We start from the raw sequence: 25,465 nt of genomic DNA on the forward strand, positions 1-25,465 counted from the left end.
TTATTTTACCTTTTACACTTTTTAAAAGTCCTACTGGTATGTATGTTCTGATTTTAGAGAAGGAAGACCAGTATGGAGGAGGTGGGGAACACAAACAGCTTAAAGTTTTTTTGATACATGGTGTGTCATCTTAGATTTTGAGCTCAACTGTTTAGAGACACTGGTAAGATTCATTGCCAAAGAATCTTGATTTGATTGTGATAAGTAGTAGAAATACTAGCATGATTTTTCAGTTCTGATCACTTATTTCAACCATGTCCATAAGAAATTGTAGTTCTGCTGAAGTAAGCTGCTATCACAATGACACGCAGTGAGAAGTGATATGACAATGAACAAGCTAATATGAAGAGAAAGAAAGCGTGTTAACAATTGGAAAGGTGAACTCATTACAGGCAATGTTTCTAAACAAGAGCGCTGGATTTGTATTGCAGGGAGTTAAGAAATTATGCTTAGCCCTGCTATCAGTCCGCTGAGTGACCTTCAGCAAATCACTTCCCCTCTGCTTGCCTGGACGTCGTTTATGTATGAAATAAGACGTCATACACTATCTTTTGTAAAGAATGCAAAGATCAGCTACTGAAAAAATCACTATACATGATCTACAAATTAATCATCCTTTTAATGGAGGAAACAAGTTTCTACATTTATCTTTTACATGAAAGGAGAAGGGAAAATTAAACAAACCAATCAAAAAATTGCTGTAGACAGCAATTTGACAAAGCAGGTAAACACTTCAGAGTAGTAAGACATAGTAAGAAACCTTTCTGTGAAATTATAAAGATTTTTGGAAAGTATCCATGGCACTTTGCAATGAAGACAATACTTCTGTCATCAAATTTTACATCAGCCATGGCAGCTACATAAAACAGAAACATTCATGTGTGATTTTAGTCCGTGTTTGTACTAGGAATTAATATACATCAAATAAGCTTATGTTGCTGATTGAAAGTAATCGGGAAACAAAAGTGGAGTACACACACATACCGTGAATTGTTGGACTCTCTGTTTTGAATCTTCCAGCTGTTGCTGTAGGGAACTCACTATTTCTTTATACTTTGTATACCTTTCCTCAATCATCTCCCTTCGGCAATGGGACTCCTAGAAATACATTGAAAGATCTAAATGATTTCATAATGTGAAAAGCAGTTAATAAATGTTGGCTGGCTATTGTAAACACTGGTATTGCCAAGGATTTTCAATACAGCAAGAATGAATTCATTACTAACTTTCAGAGGTTGAAATACAGGGGCCATATGAAAGCATAATGTTCTGTACAGAAAAGTAATGTTAAAATGAAAATAGTTTAAAATGTGAACAGCCTTATCCTTAAGTGGTGAATGATTTCTTGTAACTCTTTCCAAAATTCAGTAATACCATACCTTCTAACAAAGAAATTCTGTCATGGTGAAAAATTAATTACAATACTGTAGAAACAAGCACTCGAGTAAAAAAGTGTTCTAAGGATATGACTAAACAGTATTTTCAAATAAGAAAACATAACGCTTCTCACTGAACTAGCTAATGATTCACTTGAATGAATAAAACTACCAGACAACTTGTGAGATATTATCAAAGATTTACTTTCTCTTTCTTTCTCCCTTCCTATGAAAACATTGAGGGAAGAACTTGCTAGCACTAGAAAGCAATGAATGGCTTTGAAATGCATACATGCATGTATACAACTTCATGCATACAACTTGAGAGTAAAATATGCTATTGTACAAAAAAATCAAATGTGTTACTATCAAATGGAAGAATTAATGAAACTCCAAACTGACATCATTCTCACAGCTAAGGTCTAAAGCTTAGCTCTCTTGAATAAGAAATTATTTATTAAACAATACATAGTTGTTGGTAGGGACTCATCTTAAGAAAACAGTCTTTAAAAAACTAAACATCAGAGAGAAGGACAGAGGTCAAACTAAACCAAAGAATTTGGGTTCCAATCTCACAAATGCTGGCTAAGTGATAACTACAGCAAACCAGAAAATGACAATGTCATTTCATAGTTATGTTAAGCAAGAGAATGCAAGTGGGAAGGAGATTGTAGAAACCCCGTGTTCAAGCTTCCGCCTAGCTGAGAGCAGAATTTTTCCTTTAGAGTGTGGAACCATTGGAAACAGAAGGCAAATGTCAACCTCTGTCAGAGCAAAAAGCTATTCTGGGATTACCTGGAATGTGAAATTAAAACTATAAATCTCAACAATATTTTTCTAAAAAAACCCCAAACATTTCAATCAGCATTTGTGTTCCTAACTCTGTTGATGATGACAGCAATAAATAGTGTACAATTATTAACACATGACCTCGTGCAAGAACATTTAGAATAAACAATGTTCCAAACAAGTATGTTTTGAAATGTTTATGACTACCTCAGGATGAGAAATTCTGTATAACAAATAAAATGCAAATCATTATGCATTTGTTGATCTGTGATTTAATACTGATTTAAAATTTATATTGTGCAATGAGGTTCCAAATTCTTTTTTAGTAAACCACCAACTTCATGTATGGAAAGTAATAATAATACAGTGGTTTAGCCACTTAGCCACTGAAGATCTAATTTGAGGCTTATCACTCTTGACAGTACTCCACCACTACTGTCAATACATCCCACTGTGTCCAAACAAACACACCTTGATTTGATAGTGATACTGGGAAAATAAATGAAAATTATTGGCATTATGTCAAAACAAACAAACAAATAAAAAGCTGTAAAGCTCACCTATTTTCACTCATTACTTTAAATATTGAAATAACTGGCATAATTTATTTCAGTACAAAATTTTCATTTTTTAACAAATAATATCAGAATTCACCACTCAATACAAATATTCTGAACCAGTAATTAGGCCTTGCCCTATTATGCCCACTTATCAATGTTTGCTTACATTACGGAGCACCTCAGCAGTGTTACTAATTAGGACTAAATTTATAACCGCAAAAAAATCTGTATAAACATGAAAATAAATTTCTGTATGTTTTTGTCTATATAATTTGTACATATGTAATTTTAAACATCTTATTAACCAATTTATCTATACATATGGAGAGGACATTGATTAACCAAAATATTTTAGAACTACTGAAAGAGTCAAATGAAATCTTACTCCAGTATCTTTGAAATCTTCTAACAGGCTCAGTTTCTCAGGAACAGACTCCAGATGGTCTAAAGCTACTCGAATACTCTAAAGAACAGAACACAAGATAAAACATAAAAAATTAATCAATTCTTTCAGCCATCTCAAATATTAAAAACCTATTACATCTATGGAAACAGGTTTACAGGTAGGTATGTGTCTGTAAATTAAACAGGTCAACAGTAAACAGGCTGTTAAGGAAAAAGAAGGACAAAATAAAACACACAGCACGGTTTCCTTAATTTGAATCTCCATGAATAGTAAGCAGTTTATTGAGCAGAACAATACTTATTTACAATTTTGGAGTTTATGTAGCCTTCAGAATGAAATTTTTGTTTATTGCACTTCAAGGAGTAAAGTACATTTAACAAAAATGTAAATCTATACTCACAATGTTTATATCTTTGTAGTTAAACACATAACAGAAACATCTTTTTTTTTTTTTTTTTTCCCCCAAACACAGGTATGTGCAGTTAGCACTTAGCTAAATACAGAACAATCACATTTCATATTTTTGGTTTAGACATATGGGATGTACTGCTGAAAGATAAATTACACCACTCTAGGGAGAGTTAGGGTTGGACTCAACAACAAGATTTCACATCCACACACATGACACAAAAAATCTAATCTATAGCAAGATGCAAAGAACTGAAGAAAATGAGTATCGTGTTTTGGGTTTTGTGCACAGGCAAAGGTGGTTGGTCATGCATAAAGAGTAGTCATGCCCCATAAGCCAGATGCCTCTGGAGCTTCTCAAAGGCTGCCCTTCTATTATTTGCTGAAGAGCAAGCAGAAATAATACTGTTTGTACTTTCTGAACAACAGTTGGTATTTCCTCCACAATTCTATAAATCATGCTTCTTTGGATAAGGTTCTGTTAACCTGGTATGCAATCTACCAATAATGGGCTTCATTAATGATATTACTGCCCTGGCACTTTAAAGCAAAAATCTATACAACAAATAAAATTCATCAATCCTGAAGTCAAATATAGTCACACTGTAAAGTCTGTGCAAACTGAGTTAACTTGCCCTTGACTGCAAAAGCTCTGTTGCTAGTCTTGGAAAGCCTCAATCTGACCAACATGAAAAACGTCCCATTTAGATCCCAGACTTAAGACCTGAAGAGACTAAAACTTTCAGTCACACCAGGATAAGAAAAATCAGTGGGAACCTCTCAGCACAAGTGCAGTCTACTCCAAAAAGCTGTGTCACATAAAGCTCCCTGGCCATCTTCAAAAGCAACCCAGTAAGTCAAGACTGTAATAGTGTACTGTGCTGGGTATAACAAACCATGAAACATCAGTAGTATTAGCAAACAACAAAAATACTTTACCGATGATTAATACTGAAGGAACTGTCTACAGGCTTCATTGTTATAAAAAAAGTGTATATCCATATAAGCTAATTCCTTAGAGAAGAATGTGATTCTTTAAAAGCATAGCTCATATTTCTTTAGTTAAAAATCAATCACATAAAAATTTATTAAAAAACTGAAATGGGAGAAATAGCAATGAAATGAACACTCGTGTGAGCAGGCAGCTTAGAGAACAATATCAATATTGTTATATTAATAATTTATTAATATTCTTAATCACATTACAAATAGAATGGATATTATTGTATATCAATGTAATAGGTACATTAATAATTTAGTAAATATTAAACAGCATTATATGCAATATATATTGTACATATATAAAGCAACACACCAATATATATTTATATATTATCATACATTAATAGCAGTATTATTAAAATTACTATTTATACTGCTACTATGACTGTCTAGTGACCACAGATCTTTTTCCCTACCTGCGGCTATTAATTATATAGACAAGCAGTTACCTGCACAATGAACTAAAGAAGCCATTACTCCTACAATTTATAAGCAATATTGCAAATTACAATAATGTAATATGCGAACATAGTATAAGAAAAGCCATCAGGTTTTGCTTTGAACCAACCACTTGCTAACTTAATTACACGCTCTCTCATTCTTATACTATAAGAGAGTGTACAACCAATCTCCATTCATCTTCTCTCTGCAACTTCTCATTTTACAGGTTTACCTCTTGCAACCTTTCCCATTCATATCTTTTTCAGGCTGAAGAGTCCTAGTGTACTTAGTTGTTCCTCACATGGAAGAAGTTTCATGCCTTTGATCATTCTTACGTCTTGTGCAGCCTCTCTAGTTCTGTGGTTTTTAAGATGGAGAGGGGGAGTGAGGAGTGGAAAACCAGAACTGAACAGAGTAACCTAAGTGCAGACACACCATCAATTTAGAAGCAATGATGTCTGTCTTGTTGTCTGCTTCTTTCCTAGCAGTTCCAAACATTCAGTTTTTAAGATTGTAAGAAATATGCTTTCCATAACAAATGAAGGTCAAGTTTCATAAACAACAGGATTCATTTGCATCTCACAGGACTGAACTTGTAACCAATATTCAGTCCCAATAAACTAAATTAGGTAGTGGACATGAGACTGGCTTTTCTGTTTCTGTAATTATATGTCTGCAAAAATATTATGTATGTAAAGGTATTTCTCTAATTTTCTGTAATTAGGAAAAATCTGTACTGGCAGTTAATATGCTGATGATATTAGGACCTATTTCTATAAAACAACCACCTGGTTAAATCAGTTTTTCAGATATTTGGGTTCTTTTTCCTTCTGAGACTAATGACATTCAAACAGTACTTCCCACCTTTTAGGAATAAACTTTTACCCTTAGATTGTATGCTTAGCTAAAAAAGGGCTCTCTTATCCCTCTGTTACATTCTGCAGTAGAAATGCAAGATGCAGTAGGAGAAAAATATTTGAGAATTCCCAAATCTGGCCCTTTTTTCCAGGATAATTTCTACTCTTCACACAGCGCAGAAGAGAACAAGAATACATTGCAGTCAAAGGTGCTAGAATAATAACAACTCCATTATCACAGGTAAGGGGAAAGAATTTTATGAGGGTTGGATTAATTGTTGCTTCAAGAACAATAGGAAGAGTAAGAAGCCTACAAAAGGGAGTAAAAGAATTGACCAGCAAGGAAGGATCTTTTAGATTTCAAGAAGTATAGGAAGAACTGTCAATAGCGAAACAGAGTGAAACAAAGATTCTTTAGTCCTTTAGTGAGAACAAGAAAATAGAAATGAGACGGGGAAAATAAGGTGGAGATAATTTAGGTATGAACCCAAACCAAAATAAGTATTTTTGCTTTTCTTTTATACTAACACATTAATTTTGTTAGATTTTAAAAAACGTACAGGAATTATACAAGACTAAATATACGAAGTTATGCCTGAAAGGCAGGTAAATCACTTCCTGAAATGGGCAGCACTGAGGACACCCAGTATGAAAAAGTCCTTAATTCCAATGTTGACAACTGACCCTGGCAAATGCTGGAAAAAGCCTGGAAGGACAGAAAGGTACATACTTGTGCTGACTTCCAGTGAATAAAGTAGGGCAAATCAGTTTTGCAAAACTCAAAGTCAGAATGAATACAGGTTATTTCTTCTAACAAGAAAACAGTACTTTCTTCTTTCTCACCTGCTGCATGAGAAAGGAAGTTAAGCAGATTTCACACTTCGCTAGTCATATTTGGACCAAAACTAAAATTTATTGTATTTTCTCATAAGAAGTCTTGTATTTTAATGTGTAACTTAATTTGCAATCAGGTTTTTTTACTTGCAAAATTCACCTAAGAAGACTTCATAAGGAGAAAAAAATTACTTTTCCTGTAACATATTTGGTTCTTTAACAGAAAAGAATTACAGAACCTGCAGTTATACATTAATAATGAATGTGTAAAATGGATTCTTCTTCATATTTTCAGAATGCAATCAGACAAGAGACCTACATATTGCGTTTAAAGTGCTTTTCACAGATTATAGCGTAGAAATGTTTTTATAGCTATAAAACACCTTTTTTTTTTCTAAATGCTATTATACTTCTCCACTTGAAAGTAAAATTGCCTAGAGGTATCTATCAATCTCTAATGTTTCCCTCTTATAAGAATCAACCATTTCACTTTTACCACAGTAAAGCAGTATTAATTCATATTTCATGCTTCATTTACAATGGCCTTATGTTCATCAAAGCATTGATTTTCCACTCCATTAATTTATGATGAGATGCAATGTTTGCTGCTTCTTCCCAGAGTAGCCCTAGTACTGGTCTGCATGTGTGTCTCTAAGGCTGGGAAATATATGAGAGACAACAGACCCTAAGCAATCCAAACTTAACTATATGTGAAACAAAATACTGAATCTTAATGTTCAGCAGTCATCCTAGTACCACACAGAGCTGATGTACACATGTCCACAAAGTTTTTTACTTTGAACACCAACAACTCCCCTATCCCTTCAGAAATAAAATCCTTCCTCACAAGAAATAACCCCAAAATTGTAGCACCCCTCAACCTCTCTTCTTGGTCCAGCACCAAATTAAACCATAAATATTTTGGCTTATGGTATATACTACCTAACACATTTTGCTAAAGTATTTTACTTATGAACTGCAGAAAAATATACTTTTGAAATAAAGTTGGCAGGGACACAGGACACATTTAATGTAGTGGCTCCTCAGCATGCTATAAAGTATATTCAATTTACAGCAATTTTTTTTCCAGCTACAAAGATTTTGGCCTTTTTTCCCCCTGTTTTAATAAAGAAGACCTGTGGTTTGTTCTCAGCACAAAAGGAACTCGGGCCCTAAGCCCTAAGTGTAAGCCCATGCCTTAAGCCATCCCATTTTTCAATTCTTTCTCTAAATTCCAGTGCCAGACCTCACGTCAACACTGTCTGTAAATGGAGTTAAGGAAGATGCTCATCATCTGTTCTCCCCAAGCGTCTCCTAAATGCATCCCCTCTATTTCATGTGCTTTTTGTGGAAAAAAAAAGAAAATTAGCTGTGCCTCAGCTAGTCCTCATTAGTTACGCTATTAAATGTAATCTTGAAAGCAGAAGACCAACCTTCGGGTTATATGCATACTCAGTCCTTGTTTTTTGGTTTCATTGAGAAACATGTGGATAAAGGATGATATAGGCTACTTGGATTTCTGAAAGGTTTTTTAGATTTCTAAAATTTAAACCTAACTTCACACACAAAATGATGAGCTCTAAGCTAACCATTACTGCTCAGGAAGTAGACCATGGGGTAATGATACATATTTCCAAGAACTTGCTAACTCAGTGTTCAATATAAATCAGAAAAGCAAAATCAACACTGGATATAATCAGGAAAGGGAAAAAAGCCAGAGAACATAATTATTGCTGAGTATGAATCCACAGCGTGCTTGCATCTTGACTACTGAGTGCAGCTGTGGACCCCTATTTCAGAATAGAAATAGGGAAAGGTCAGAGAAGAGCAACAAGAATGATCAAAGCCATGGAGCACTGTTTCCATGTGAGAAGTGGTTAAATACAACGACTCAAAAACACAGGACTCTTCAGCCAGGAAGACAGATGCCTGAGGGGAGAAATGACCAATTTGCATAAAATCAGAAGTCACATAAAGATAGAAAATTTTATACGGGTTTAAGCAGAAAACTGGGGAAGTTCATGAATGAGAAAGATCATGGAAGGGTTCCAAATTTGTAGAAACTACATCTAAGTCTGGAAGTCTCTGAGCTTTGAATGGCTGGAATCAGAATGAATGAGTGGGAAACAAAATATACGTCAGTCCTGTTCATACACTCTTCCCTAAGCATTTTATTTTGGCCATTGTTGCGATGTCTATAGCTGGGCTAGATTGACCTTTGGTCTTAACCAGAACAGTTCCTTTCATATTCTAAAATTCTCACAGTCTTCTGAGCAGTTTGTGGAGTGATTTGAATAGGATAACTCACACGCTAACATTTTCAGGGACAGAAATGTGTGCCTGTTTCATAAAAGCAACGAAAAGAATAGTAGTGATGTGCAAATAAAAACAGAAAAAAGAAAAAAGCCAAGTTTGTTAGGGGAAATTCAATAAAGAAGGTGGCAACAAAAGGATACGTTGAAGAATGGGAGGGAAAGGTGATGAAAGAGCTTTTAGCTGGCTCACAGAAATGGTCTGGTAATTTAATGACATGCACAGCAACTTCCTCAACGTGGATCAAATGCCATACTTGTATCATTAATGACTACTCTCTATTCTATTAAAAGAGATGGATTTAGCTGCACAGATAAAATGTGAAAAAGGATGTTAGAAGCACCTGACATAGAGGGCAATTAAGTACTGTTAACCTTTTTCCCAGAAATCGGAAAGCTGTATGCCATAATGCATACAAATAATCCTAAAGAGAGCAATCACATCTGTCTGCTCATTGTTTAACAGGGAACAGAAGGTACTGATACAGTGCACTGATGGTTCCGATAAGAGGAAGAAACACCAATTGTACTGACTGAACCAGTATTAATGGTACTTTACTTAACAGCAGTCTCCTCCATAAAGTGAGTGTTATTAATATTTCTGTTTTTAAAATAAAGATTATTTACTTTGAAAAGGGGCGTTTATGTTTTCACAGAGAATGATAAAACAAATTACTCATTTTCCATGACTTCATACAAACACTTTGATGTTTAAACTGCGTGTGAACAGTTAATCCTCCTATATTGATGTATTCTTGGTGATAGACAGTTTCACACTGTCTCAAGGGACAGATCTAAATCAAAATCAGATACGCATTTTATTTTTAGTCTCAAAGCTTCAATGCTAAATGCAAATAAATTAAAGCAGGTTTGTATATAGCCCTCCTAAAGTTTGCCTTTATAGTCGATATATTGAAAACACATAAACATAAACCAGAAACGAAATTTCATTGACTTTCAAGTACAGTGCTGCTTTCTTTTCTGAGGTAGGTAAAAACAAATGGCTATCTGTATTGGACAGATATTTTTTAAAATTAGAGCTGACTTAAGTACCAGTTAGCTAATCCCCAAAGAATACCCATAATAAGATTAAATGCAACTGCAATTTTAACTGACTGCAATGCATGCCAGCAGGCAGTTACTCAATTCAGATGAAAGATGTAATGTTAAAGGTGACCTATGATGACTTATTTTTAAATGGCCTTAGCATGTTGAATACTTAAATAGCACGAACAGGATGCACCCAGCATGTATAAAGGTATCCTTTGCTTTCCCTGTTAACATCCATAAAACTATGCATTGTCAGCTTCTGTCTCCAGCACTAGACTGATACATCTTAAGCTCTTCTTTTACACAGGGTGTGGTTCTGCTTAAGAGGCCTGAGGTTCTCTGTTGACTTTCATATGCCAGGCAAATTCCATGATAGCTGGGACATTCTGTGACGTATGATGTACTCATCATATGTATAGAGGGAACTTTAAGAGAAAACAAAAAATGTATTTTGTATCTTTATATTCCATGTATACCATTACTCCAATTATACCATTGTTTTGATGATTTCAGCACATGAAGAAATCAATTTACCTTTACAAAGATAGGCAACACATATAAATTTATCAAGATACACAACATACAAGTTCAATTGGCTTTTTTTCTATAGTACATTGTTTCATCAAAGGTTTAACTAGTAAGATTTTTTTTTTAAGCAAACAATACACTTGTACTAATGAAAAACAAAAGACCTTTGTTAACAAAGCATTGCAAATGTCAAATTAACTGAACTTTTAATTTAGACTCCAGATGTTTTTGCATGGGGCGGACCACATTTTAATTAGGAGAGCTTTATGGATGCTTCCTTTCCTGTTTGCAATGACATGGACCATCTCTTCTCTCATTCATAAGCACATAACATCCCTGTGGTAACTATGGGAATTGTTTACATGGAAAAATATTAGGAAAGTATTTCAGGAATTTTTAGTTGTTTGATGCATACTAGCAGCTGCAAATGTGGAGGAGACAGTGCTGTCTTTTGGCAAGCCAGCTCTCTGTGAATTATCAGCTAGTGCTCCGAGTACTACTGGGGGTCCACAGGACTAGTTTTTGAGAATCTATTCTTTATCATTTATTAAGATTTTGATCAAGACTAATTACTGGAATTACTGGAAATTAAAAGAAATATAACACAAGAGGCAGAGTGTTTAAAGTAAAGCAATGTTAGTGGGCATACATTCTTAAAAGGTATAAAGACTTCCTTGTCATTCATTCATGAATCCTATCTTCAACTTTCTAGAGCTATGCAGGCTAAAGATCTTTACATGTAATTTACATTAATGTTTTGTATGCTAACAGTATTTCATCAAGCCTTCCAGAAAGCATTAAAAAAATTAATTTAACACAGTCTTCATGGGAAAGAAGAAATATCGTTCAGTTTTACAGCTGAAATACAAAGAGAAGTGATTTAACCATGGATTCACAGCAAATCAGTATCAGAGTAGGAAAAAAAATTAGGAATTTGGCTTATGGATTTCCCCATTTTAATTGAAAGATGCACAACAATGAGAGAAAAAAATACCTATGGTAGCATCAATAGGTGTAACATGTCTGTGTTCCTAAGGTTATAATTTGATGAAATATAAAACATTTAAATCTAAAATGAAGGACCTAGCAGCACATTAGAAACATTTTAGTCAATAGTTCGCTGTCAAACAAAATTTTAACTTGTTTTGTGATATATAAAACAAACGAACAAAAAGCATGCTATACCACATGTATCTATGTCTTACTTATCAAGTTATAAGCATCCTATATTATGTGGAAGAACTCATAGATACACATTCCACAGATGAAAGGCCAACATTTCTAAAGAGAATCCTGTGGATGGAACACATAGGATCTCTCTTTAAAATTGTATTTACATACATATACATACTACGTTCAAAAAAAATGAAAGTGAAGACCACTGTATATTACTACTCCTATTTAAACTAAGAGAAATAACTTAAGATATCTAAAGAATTAGAGTCTTTTGTAATAAAGATTTATCCTGAGATTTTTACTTTCTCTAATGGAAAACAGAGGATTTTAGTTTATTAAAATCTGGCAAAAATGTTCAATATTTGCAACATGTGGAACACATCTTCACAATACTGAAAGGAGGTTTCTACTTGGAGAATGTAAGGGTTGCATTAGGAGGAGTGTTGCAGCAAGTCAAGGGAGGAGATCCTTCTCCTCTAGTCAGTCTTGGTGAGACACATCTGGAGTGCTGGGTCCAGTTCTGGGTTCCTCAGTACAAGAGACACATACTGGAGGCAGTCCAGCAAAGGGCAACTAACATTCTTTAAGGGACTGAAGCATCTCTCCCGTGAGGAAAGGCTGAGAGAGCTGGGATTGTTTAGCCTGGAGAAGAGAAGGCTCAGGGAGATCTCATCAATGTGTACAAATATTTGAAGGGAGGGCGTAAAGAAGAGGGAGCCAGGATCTTTTCAGTGGTGCCCAGTGCCAGGACAAGAGGCAATGCACAAACTGAAACGCAGCTCATTCCATCTGAACATAGGAAACACTTTTTCACTGTGAGGGTGACTGAGCACTTGCACAGGTTGCCCAGGGAGGTTGTGGAATCTCCATCCTTGGAAATATTCAAAAGCCACCTGCACATGGTCCTGGGCAACTGGCTCTGGGTGACCCTGCTTGAGCAGGGGGGTTGGACCAGAAGAGCTGTAGAGGTCCCTTCCAGCCTCAAGCATTTTGTGATTCTGTAATATATTATATTACTGATATCACCATTGGAGAAACTATGAAGTTATTAGACCAAGTTGTTAGACATGCACCATGATTATTTGTCAATAAATAAACACAAAACTGTCATCCTGACTGCCAAAGAGCAGTTTAATAAAGTTTACAGTTACCTACATTTTGTAACCTGCCTCTTACAGGCAATTTAGCAATAAATTCTTAGGCCAATATTTTAAATATTCTTTAACAAATACACAACAAAATGTTCTTGATTACGCTTATCTGCAAATTTAGTATTCAAAGTCTCAATGCAAGTATATATATTTTTGTAACAATATGCTATTTTATTTCTTACGTTAATTTAGTAATACATTTTTACAAAATAATGAAGAACATTTTTAATAGAGAGTAATTTAAAAATAATGCTATATATCAGTTTTTGAGGGACGGTAGATCAGAGAGGTGACGTTAGAAATATACATATATAAGTTTAGTTTGTGGGCTTTGTGTAAGCACACAGCCTTAAATGAAGTCCATAATTAGAAAAGTTGTGCAGAATCTTATAAATCTATTTATTTCAGCATTTTTGGTTCCCACTCTGAATCCCAGAATTAGCCAGAAAGTGAGAAATAAGTATGAATGGGAGAGAAAGGCAACTGTTTAAAAAAACATACTCTTAACAGCAAAATAAATTATTTTACAGCAAAGAACTAAAAGAACAAGTAAAGCATAAAATCATAGGGGACAGTGGATCGATAAGTAGCAGGGTATTCAACAAGAGCAATAGATACGTAGGGGGAGAAGACAACACCAAGGAAGAAGGGAAGAGGAAGGCGAGCATCAGGAGAAAAGAAACAGCTGACTGCAAGCACCATCAGGCGGCAGAAGTTACTTGGTGGGAGTGAGCAGAGGAAGGAGTCGGGGAACCTTGGGAAGGTCCTCTGCTCCCAGCGAAGGGAAGTGACACACTGGCAAGGACAGGACAGGACAGGACAGGACAGGACAGGAAAGGAAAGGACAGGAAAGGAAAGGACAGGAAAGGACAGGAAAGGACAGGAAAGGAAAGGAAAGGAAAGGACAGGAAAGGACAGGAAAGGACAGGAAAGGAAAGGAAAGGAAAGGAAAGGAAAGGAAAGGAAAGGAAAGGAAAGGAAAGGAAAGGAAAGGAAAGGAAAGGAAAGGAAAGGAAAGGACAGGAAAGGACAGGACAGGACAGGACAGGACAGGACAGGACAGGACAGGACAGGACAGGACAGGACAGGAAAGGAAAGGAAAGGAAAGGAAAGGAAAGGAAAGGAAAGGAAAGGAAAGGAAAGGAAAGGAAAGGAAAGGAAAGGAAAGGAAAGGAAAGGAAAGGAAAGGAAAGGAAAGGAAAGGAAAGGAAAGGAAAGGAAAGGAAAGGAAAGGAAAGGAAAGGAAAGGGCGAGGCAGGTGGACAGAGGCTCTCAGACTGCTGCTCCGCTCCCGGTCGTTTTTATAAGATCAAAGAATGGCTGTGTTCTGGGAGGACCAGAAGGCCTTTGATGTAATGGTAGTTTTGGCAAGACACTACAGAAGCAAACCAAGGGGCGAAGAAAGTATTAATCCTTAGATTCTAGATTTCCTAAACATTCGTACATACAAAGTACGACAATCACGAAATAATCTCAAAAGCTAACAGGAAGATTTACTTATTGATAGAAGGCACATTGAGAGACACAGAGAAAGAGAGAGAGCGCACCCTAAAATGGATGGTGTCAGGCAGTCACATAATCTGTCTGTGAAATGCATTGGGCATTGCCACCCTTCCAATTCTGCTTTTAAAATGGGTGATAAATCAGAAAACTGATGCAAATTTGAGCCTGTTACTACAGTAGAAGAATCGAATAGCTTTTACATTGCTGAGTGTGTGCAGACAGAAATTTGTTTTACTGGTATTCAAAACCTTACTTTCATGAACATAAAATTTGAGTTACAACAAAATACATAAATGTTCATACTGAAAAGGAAATTCATATTAAATAACAATTTTGCAGAATACTTACAGCATTACTGGAGTTAACCTAGATTTATGACACTGTAGCAAAAAGTTGAATCATGTCCAGAAAAGTCTGATCCAAGTATTCTAAGCAATTGGTAACCTCACTTCTGGGTTCTCTACTGAAAGCAGCAAGCTGTCTTACTGATCTAAGGATACAGAATGCACGTGTTCACTGGAATAGCTTCAGGACGAGGTTGATTTCAAATTAAATTTCCCAGTCTTTTATGTCAGACTAGTACTACTAAGGCAGAGGAATCTGACTTGCAGCTTATGCTCACAAAGATCATGAGGTAGTTTACAGAAACCCACTGAAGTCACAAGCACAGCACGGTAGCAGCGTGCACCTACAAAATGCACCATGACCTCTTTATGAGAATTAGATACACTTCCCGTTGTAGCTACAGCTGAGAATACAATACAGACTTTTTCCCAAGAAAATCATACACCTTTGCCTATAAATAATATAGATCCAAATCCTGTATGTAAGAACTAAGCTACGCTCAAGAATAAACTAAATCACCTTATTTAAAGATAAATCGTATTCATTCTGGCAAGACATCAGATTACATAATTGGTTACTAAAGTAATCAGGAAAATTACTTGTTAATAGCTATGTAATAATTAAATTCATTTTATTAAACAGTATTAAACCAAAAAAAGCGCCAAACAAACCCATAATCTCTAGGTACTCAAAACCTCAGTTTTGCCTGTACTTGTTACTCCCCTGGCACTTCTCACGAGTTGAAGGATTATTCCAGAATACACCTTGGTTCTTCAGCTCCTTTTATATCCACTAGTGAGTCTAAGTAACCCTGTTCTTCCTTCTTACCTTCCAGCTTCTGCTCCTGTCCTGTGCACCCTGCTGGAGCAAGAAGCGGTGTACCTATCTACTGAATCATATTGTAGAACTGATCTGACTGAAGGAAAAGAGCCAAAAAATCCAAAGGCGCCTTGTGATGGGTACTATTTGTTCTCAGGTTCCTTAAGGGAGTGATCAGATCAGGTGTCATGTCCTGAAGGAGGATGGGAATACAGCACTTTCCTTGGGAACCAAGTGAGTTGGCTAAGGAAAAAGAAGATCCAAGAAACTGTCGGGGATAGCAGACAGGATGAGTCATAGGTAGGAGATGGAGCTTCCAGCTCAGACTGCTGAGAGGAGAAGGAGCAGACAGGGCTCAGAGATAATGCAAGGGACGCCCCTAGTTTGCTGCAACTCACAAAATCACTGAGTTAGATTAAGATAGGCCTGGAAGGTTTATTCACCCAGAGCTCTGAGAAGAATCTGCTAGGTTCCTATCACATTTCTTTCCCAATTTTTTTTTTGCCTAAGTTGCCGAGTTCATCACATGACTACTACCACAATTTTACTGGCAAGTGCAGGAGGCAGAAATGAGTATATTGTAGAGAAAGGGAGGAGAGTGGGCTGCCAAATATACCTCTCAAAATATGTACACGTACACAGTTTTCAGGTCATTGCGTAAAACAGACAGTTTGTTTAGGTTAAAATCTTAATCTAAAGATTTAAAAAATGCATTTAGTGTTAGATGTACGTGTCTCTTCTGTTGCTTAAAAATGTACATGCAGGGTAGAAACAATTTAAAAAGTGGCTGCAAGAGGCTTCAGACTTGTGGTAAATCTCAGACAGTTCTGCACTAAACTTCATCTATTCCTGTGCAGAACAATTTCTTCCCAGTATTAGGCAGAATAAGGATGCTGTGGAAGAAAATGCAGATGAGATTCCTAACCCAGCCACCCCATGGTCTCACAGTTTAAAAACAGCTCTGGCGAGCTGATGCTTTCCTGTGCATGTTGTAGAGCTTGTGTATGTGTGCATTCTGGCTTTTCTCTCTCTCGCCTCTTTTTGTATCTTGTATTTCATGAATCTCATGAACTGCCACCTTTCTGTCAAAATTCTCGTAAGAAAATGCTTTTTCTACACAACTTAAACATTTTTTTTCTCTAAGGATTCTGTCTAAATTTGAATTTAATACCTTATGTCTCTATTCTATTTCCATTCTCTATAACCTGAATCAAATCACAAAATATGTGACTGGTTGTTCTTTTTTGATGTCACGCTCTGAGCGCTCAAATAACAGAAGATAAGAAAACTACACAAATATGTGAATACCATAACTATTAGGTACTCATTGTTATAAATGCTGCATAGATATACAGCTATGCAGACATACACACTATAAATGCAAGTATTCTTGAGGATCACTTAAACGGCAAGCCTTATTCATTCTTTAGCTCAAGGGCTTTTCTATCGTAGCTCTTCCTGACACATTCAGACTGCGTAAGTATTACTCTGTGTATTTTCTTTGTAAGATCAGTGAAGGGGGGGAGGAGAGAGAGAGAATGCGATCATCCTCAGAACTGAAACAGAGATATAAAGGTCAAAACCACTTATTCTTTTAAAGTATTCACTGTCAGCTATCTAACATCCGACTTTTGAGCAATACTTAGCAATATACATAGCCGGAGCTCCCACCAATTTTAGCTATTACTAAAACTTTGCATTTCTGAAAATCAGGCCTCAAAAGTCACAAAGTCAGAAAATGAGGAACACAAAGTAATTAGCAGTCTGTGAAAAATTTCGTTTAAGTGATTGGCCTGACATCACAGAGGAACTTTATGGCAAAAGTAAAATGAGTGCCTTGGGAGCATTCAACAGCCTTAGTGATGACCATACTTTTCTTGCCTGCAATCTCAGGGCTTAACATTACACATCTTCCAATGTCAGCAATAACGAAAGCAGTGATTGATTTCAAGCTCTAGCATTTAGCATCACAAATTTGCATTCAGGTGTTAGCTCCCAACTTGCATTAAGAAAGAAAATTATATTTTACTGATGATAATAATCCTCTTCCTCTTCTATCTGAACAATAACTTACAAATCTTCCTTCTTAAAGTAGAAGAGATTAAAAGTATAAAAAGTAGAAAGGCTCCAGAAAAAATAGAAACAAACACTGTCACAAAATATGGACTGAATTTGCATGACATTATGCTATTTGCAAGCAATTACCCTCTGCCTGTGTCAAAACCGGCTCTGGAAGCAGAAAGGACAAGGCATTTGCAGGCAGTTTAATTCATTGTTCGTGAGAAACGATGGCAGTGGATACATGCCTGACTGGTTGTCATGTAAGCAAACCATGAATAAGAGATGATCCTGAACAGAACTAATGTCCTGGCAACACTTTACACTCACACAGCACTATGTGAAGTGCCAGGAGACTGAATTTGAGTGTTAGCTCCCTACTCCCACAAAGCAGGAGTTCCAACACTGCGCTCTGATTTACAAAGGGCCTTTTATGTGCGAATGCAAGCTTTTTTTAACATATTGAATATATTTTAAATACATTTTTGAAAACAGAAGCTCTTTTCAGAGATGCACAGACAATCAGGAAGGATAAAATAATAATTTGCACAAGCAAATTTAAAAAGTTTGTATTTGCAGCCTTGATATTGTCTCAGTACTGGTTTCTTTAGATGAAATTTTCTGTATTTCCAATGAAAAGAAACTACGGGCCTGATACATACTATTGTGTGATGTCTTATGGGACATTCCTACATAAGAGGAAAGCAGCATGGTTCAGAAATGCTAGGGCAAGCTGAGACCCATCTCAGCTATTCCACCTGACAGACTTACTAGCTTGGGACATCTGGATAATCCAGCTGCATTCATGGCATGTACATACATGAAGGCTTTTGTCCTTCCAACTTAATATCTTATTAAACTATATTAATTAATCATTAAAATGGTATTCATTCATGCTTTTAGTTGCAGTTTTGATGTGGGCAGATGAACTGATTCTGTCTGCAACTGCTGGTGTAAACATGTAAAAAGCACACGTAACAATCACTGAAATTATTAGATCTATCACATGGACCTCGACCATTAGAAGTGTTAGCAGTACAAAAATAACATCCTTTGTATGGCTCAAATCTACGGCATTTCTCTTCCCAGGGATAGGATGAGGATAAAACTGTACAGAAAAACTACAACATTAGACTGTATTTCATATAACTGGTGCTCAAATACTGTAGTAAAAGCCTACACAGAAAGGTGCAGTGTAAAATTATCACATCTTCTCTTAAAAGTAAAATAACAGTTAAAAACCCAGAACTCAACCCTTTTTTTTTTAAATACATAAAAATAATATTTTTCATAATTTAGAAAAATTATCAGCAATGTCATTGTGATTGGTTTGGAAATGAATTTAAGAAACTTACCACTTCTAAGGCCATAATATGTTCCTAAAAATAAAGTACAAGATGCCATTAGAAAGTAAAGAATATAAATGCAACATAAGTTGAACAACGATGAAAAGGATTCATTTTGGGTTTTTGCTGGTCATACATATGGTATTTAGTAAAAATCTCTCTGAATAGGAACCACTGCACTTAATTGGACCTCTGACCTATCTATCATACTATCTCACTTAGAAATTTGTTCCAAAGAAATGAAACTCCCCAGAAACAAGTTAAGAAAGAATTTGAAAAAATTTACTCCATTATATATTTTTTTCAAATAGTAACATTAGATTTTCAATATTGTTGATTTTACTCTTATGTATCCCAAAGTTTGATTTCTTTTTCTGATCATCTGTGACTGTAAATCTAGCATGTTTTGGAGTTCATGTCACGTTAGCATCTGGTTTAGTTTTTAGGCATTTCCTTAAAAAACTAAAAAGTAAATTCCGTATCATTATTATGTCATCCACAAATAGCTCTGAAGAATGTTTTATTAATAACAAGATGACGTTAGTCAAAGTCTAATGTCAGACAAAAATAAAATTCAAACAAAATAAGCTTGTGTCAGTTTTAATCCAGCACAAAATATAGAGAACCCAGAATTTATAAATTTAGTGTATATATTTTAACAGTCCGTTTCCATTTAAAAATATCTTTAAGAAAAATATTAAGCTAGTAAAATCAAGATCATGTACTCTGGCACTATGTTCTGACTAGGTATGATATTTTAAGTAATCTGAGAAAATGTACATTCAAGTGCTTAGGTGAGCTCACATTTAGAGTACCTGACCCATTAAGACACTACAGGAACTCTTACCTTGCTCAAATATTACCTTTTTGAAAGTTTGGGAGAGGACTTTTTTTTTTCCCCTTTCTGGGTAGATTAGGCTAAGAATCCTTATACTTTTTCCTGTTCTACCCCTCCCTAACAGGTAAAAATGATTGTAATAATCTGGATTTATTGCTTCAGCATCCAAGACAGTTAGACAAGTCTGAACTGACTTCACTATTTTGGAAGCAACAGGTACAACAAAAATTTCTTAGACCAATGGAAGAATTTGGGAGCCAGAAACAGGTCTTGCCATTTGCAAGAATACGAAAGCATTTTTCTTTTTTATAAGACTAGGTGGAAATGAGTTAGTGATAACTCTAGAAGAGTCTTTGTGTCTTAAAAAACTTTAAAATAATGATTATATTTACTAACTGAACAGGTGTACATATTTGTGTAAAACCAGCATTTACATATTGTGTATTTACATATTTGTGTAAAACCAGTGTCCCCTGGATTACTAAAGGTCTAACTTTTATTCATATAGTCTTTCAAAGAAAAGACACAGTTGATCCTATGGAAATGTTTAAAGCTCATTCACTGAGTGATGTTTGGGGTGCAAATGATGTTAGTTTTCATCAGCCACTTACAATAGTTGCGCCTTTGATTACAATTCTAAATCATAGGCAGAAAGTGAGACAATATACGGTAGGAAAAATAACTGCATCATGTGAGGCTAAAAAAATAAATAAAACAGCGTCTGGAAAAGACTAATTGGTTTTGAAGATGTACAAAAAACCAAGCAAGACTGTTCAGGAAAGTATGTACAAGGAAATATCTAAAGGGAAAACAGGAATGCACCCATAAACAAGTTTGATGGAAATCTAGTACACTATCACAATACAACTGTTTAAAAAAAAATGCTAACATTTTGCCAGTAGTGGATGCCACTAAACTGGCTGATATTGGAACTGCATACACAGTGGTTCGAAACTCCCTGTGCATAAACCAATGATAAATAATAAACCAAACATACGGAGAGAAAAAAAATGCACTCCTCATCACTTTCAGTAACAGGACTCTTTCAAAGTAGCAGGTTTTAAAAAAATAGACAAAAATGTAAACTTTTTTTTTTTTTTTAAACAAAATGGAGAATGATCTTATCCCTAAGAGCTGGGAATCAAAAAACTCAGACATGTCTCAGATTTCCTATAGATTTATTTCACCTATGTTTTAGTTTGTTATCAGTAAAACTAGGATAATATGAGGTTCTAGAATACTTAACTTTGACTTGTCTACTAAGAAATGTTTGCTCAGTGCCTATCACAATGCATGGTAGTTGGAGATTCTAACTACAATGTTGCATAAGCAAAAGTTTACTGAATTTCACTAAATTTTTTTCTCAGAAAAGGTAGTGTATTAAATACTGAAGTCTTTATTCTTTCTTGGAAGCAGGTCTGAGATACAGACTGAGTATTTCAGTACATTAGAACAAACTTATAACAAAAAATATTATGTGAAAAACTCAAAAATATTTATTTTGAGATGCTTGTTCCTCCACAACATTGCAGTGGCTGTTACAAACACTCATATTTATTTAAAGATTCTGCAACAAAACCCAAACTCATTACTATAAAAAAAGATGGTGTTTACAGATCTCATAAATTTGTGGTGATAGCGAACAGAAATTCAGATATCAATTTCTTCAGTTAAAAAGGACTACTTTGAAAAAAAGGTCTTAGAGCAAGTGTATCAGTAGGATGATTCCAATGGTAGAATAAATAGTGTTTTCAAAATGAGTCATGTAGTAAATAAGGCGCATGATCTAGCTGCCAAATTCTAAAAACTGAATAAACTCTTACAATCTCATCAGCTAATTTTCTGACCAGCATGTAAGGTATTAGGAAATTTACCATGGATAATTTACACATTATCAATATATTTATATTTTCAAATTAAGATTCTGTATTTTATATTTATTTTTATTTATATTAACATGTCATTAATTCCAAAGCAAATGAAAATGGCTTGCAAATGTTTTTCCAGAGAACATCCATACAGTTGAATATTGCAATTATCATGCACAGCATATTATTTCATGGAACAGTTTTCACAAAAAGGAACGTGAAAACCTTATAATCAGAATCTTTTTCCTTCCAGTGAAGTAAGAAAGGAAGTAAGGTTATATTCTTGGAGTAGCTATAAGAGAGAATGTAGAAAGTGATCTAGACCCCTCACAAGCTAAAAATTGTATTATGATGCATATGAGTGCACATGTAACAACAGAGAGCAAGCATATGTGTAATGAGAACATCAATATTATCTAGAACATATATAAAGTCTCATATATAACTATAGAAATTCATATATAAATATAAATTTATGTATAACATAGAAACTCTAGGCAAAAGTATGCAACAAGTTCAAAATGAAAAACCAAGAATACAGTGATGTCATCCAAAGTGTCAGCCTCCTAGCTCCCAAAGCACCCAGTATCAAAAAACCACTTATATTACATATTTTCTGTCTTGACACATAACATAAGACAAGAGTTAGGTTCATGTAGAAAGATGTAGCTATAAAGAATCCCACTGTCTACGTAATGAAGTATTATTTTGTCTTTGTCATGCTAGTTGCCGTCCAACGTATCCCCTGACTAGAGGAATACATGAAAACTACTAGGCCAATATTTCCAAGAACAATCCTCACAAAACTGCTTTTTTCTTTCTGTCCTTCATGGTTTTCAGCTGACAGCAGTGTCGAAGCACTAATTGTGCTTCATTCAAATTATTTTTAATAAAAGGTGCTCTTTGTCTCCCCTCAAAAAATGAGCAAACTAAAAGCATAATAAAACATACATCCTTAGCTCTGGGGAATATTCTTGTTACTTGATGCAAAGACACGGCAAAGAACCTCATGGTATCCCCAGCCATCATTTGCCCACAGCAATACACTGATTTCTGACAGAAGATTTCCTCATGTCTCTAGCTTTTCTAAGACTATGGTCAGCGTTCACGGCTCAAGTAACAAGAACTAACTCCGTCAGTCATGATAACCTGACTGCTTTCAATGGCTTGTCCATAGTCTAAAACACACAATCTTTCCGTCCACCTGTTTCCTGAACGTGCTTTACACATATGGTCTGTTTAGACTGCAAACAAAGTGCATCAAGGATTGACCTACTACCTATAATTCTCTGTATATACAAGATACGTATCAAAACAGGACCCCAGGAACTGTAGTCAAAAAACCAACAACAATCAACATGACCTATTGTCTACTGAACCAAGGACTGAGTAGGACCTAATACCAGGGGAATTCTATTCAAGGACTGTAGGCCTTGGGGGCAGAGAGTAGTATTTTAATTGCTAGTGCTCCTTAATTTGACAATTACCTTCTAGCAATCTACTTCAATGAAAGCATTCATCCATTAACCAACTATACACATGCTTTGCTGAACTGGGACTTGGAAGAAACAAATATTCCATGTCACCTGGTTAACAAAAGGATAAGAGTGCCAGTTTCAGCTCTGGGAATTGCCATATTTAAATAAACTCTCACTTTCCTCTTACTTTCTACACTTTATATATTGAGATGCAACAGCTTGGGGGGATTCAGTTATGATGACACGAGTTGGTTTTTATGATTTTTTGCTAGGAAAGTTGTACATATTCAGCCACTGCCAGTTTAGAATACAACATTACAAGAACAGAGGATCCCACACTGGGAACATTTTGAAACTTATTGACTAAGCTGGACATAATACTACCTAGAAAAAGAATAGCTTTTTTGCTGAGTACTTTGTGAAAGCATAGGCATCTGAAGGAATAAAAAACTGCTATCAAGCATTTGAATACAAAAATAGCAGTCAGAGCAGTACAAGTCACACACTTAACCAGAACTGTCAGTTAGGGAAGGGCATAAAGCAATTTGATCAGGAACTTGACAGACCATCAGAAATACAGGCAAGCTCATATATGCACACAAGACACTATTACGATGCAACTTTCTGCAGTATAAAATTACTCCTCATTCAATCAGAAGTAACATCATTAGAACAATTTGTCAACTATAGAGCTTCACATGAAAGCAGATGCAGAATTGCTTCACATGAAAGGAGATCTTTTTACATTGATGTAACTAGATATGCACCTGTGTAAACTGCTTGCGCAGACAAGCTCTCAGCCTTGTTGAACTTGAGCTGCCAGAAAGCTAGGCCAAGATTTTTGTTTGAACAGGAAACAGCTGGATTGGTGTGTTGTGTAACTTTTGGGTCTTGCAACTTCTCTCTTCTTACTGGATTAAACTGTTTCTACACTAACGCTTTGATACCTCTAGCCCTCAAAATGCCTTCTATTTATTATATGAGAAGAGAAGGCTTATCTTCAAACAAACTCCTATCGTCAAAACTCAGGTCAAGACATAATTTCATTTTCCTTAACATCCAATACATTCTTCATTTTCCTTCCTAATTTTCCTCATCTTCATTAATTCCCTCATAAACATCTTGCTTCCAGTACACTTATAGAATGCTACTTCATCGATATGCTCTTCATATTGTATCTAAACTTTATATTCATGTTGGGTACTGTTTGCTGTAATTTGTTGTTAAAAATGTCTTTCTTTCCTTCTGTATTCTGAAGAATAGATACACTACCCTCCCTAACAACTTCTCGAGCCTCACAATTTAGACATTCCAGCTTGGTTTTGGTTTCCTAGCCATTTTCATTTCAAATGAGTATGTTTTCTTTGACTGTAATGCTTAAATACTATTCCAAAGCTGAGCCTAGGGTAAATCTTACTTTCTAAGCGCAAATTTAAAGTGCGTAGCACAAGCAGCTTTACTGCTAGATGCCATACAATGAGGATTTACTACATTGTATCAAGTCCTAGCATATATTGACTGGTCCCTTCTTCCTCAAGAAGGTGATTATGGACATTTTATGATTCAGAGACTTAAAATCTTTTACTTTCAGTTTTATTTGGAGATACAGAAGAAAGCAACACAGCCCAGAAAATCTAACCCAACCAATGAAGTAGAATATAAAGCATTTTTGCAGTTCTGAATGCAGATTTGCACCCCTATTCAAATACAATTTCAATGAAGCCAGCAGTATAACATAACAGAACAACTTCAGTACATAGTGTGGCTTAAAAGCAGCATTCTTTTCACTGATGGACTAGATTTATTGACTCACAGGAGAATGCTGACTATTTTAATCTTCCCTAACATGCGACTTAATTGGTGGGCAGAAACTCAGCAGTCAGTATGACCAGATATCAAGTCTGTATTTGGCTGCATGTATTTCCAAAGCGGAGTTGAAGATACAAGGGAGTTCAGAAAATCGTAATGTTGTAATACAATTTAGTAATTTTAAGGGTGACAAAAAGCAGAGCTAGTTAATTAAATAGAAAGTATACCTGGAGAGCTCCCATTTCTTCCTCTCTTCTGAGGGTCTTCTCTAGTAGCTCTGTAAAATGAAAAATGGAACTTGTAAATTCAACTTCCTGTCTCGTGGCCTGACAGAAAAAGTACTGTGTAAAACAGTCAGTGAGGTTTTTGTTTTACAGCTTTCACAACATTCCTTTTCAGCTGATGAAACTAATCGATGAAATGTGTCAGTGATATGATTGTTTCCAAGCATAGGCTGTTGAGGTGACAAAAAAACAGCCACAAGAAGACAGTTTGACTGGGGGGGGGAAAG

General features: G+C 35.5%; 1 protein-coding gene across 7 annotated transcripts in view; it reads right to left on the reverse strand.

Moving 5' to 3' along the window:
• The window catches only part of CEP128 (centrosomal protein 128), a 139,033-nt gene that overhangs the window by 11,060 nt on the left and 102,508 nt on the right, over positions 1-25,465 (reverse strand). For 5 of the 7 annotated variants that reach the window (XM_075503370.1, XM_075503368.1, XM_075503369.1 and 2 more), the window contains 4 exons: positions 25,182-25,231; positions 18,971-18,994; positions 3,111-3,188; positions 985-1,098 (listed from right to left, as the gene is read on the reverse strand). In XM_075503370.1, the coding sequence (XP_075359485.1) occupies positions 985-1,098; positions 3,111-3,188; positions 18,971-18,994; positions 25,182-25,231 (266 nt within the window). The remainder of the gene's footprint in view (positions 1-984; positions 1,099-3,110; positions 3,189-18,970; positions 18,995-25,181; positions 25,232-25,465) is intronic. The other 2 variants (XM_075503365.1, XM_075503367.1) reach the window with 2 other exon arrangements.

This window comes from Mycteria americana, chromosome 5 (assembly GCF_035582795.1).
Source record: "Mycteria americana isolate JAX WOST 10 ecotype Jacksonville Zoo and Gardens chromosome 5, USCA_MyAme_1.0, whole genome shotgun sequence".
Taxonomy (NCBI): Eukaryota; Metazoa; Chordata; class Aves; order Ciconiiformes; family Ciconiidae; genus Mycteria; species Mycteria americana.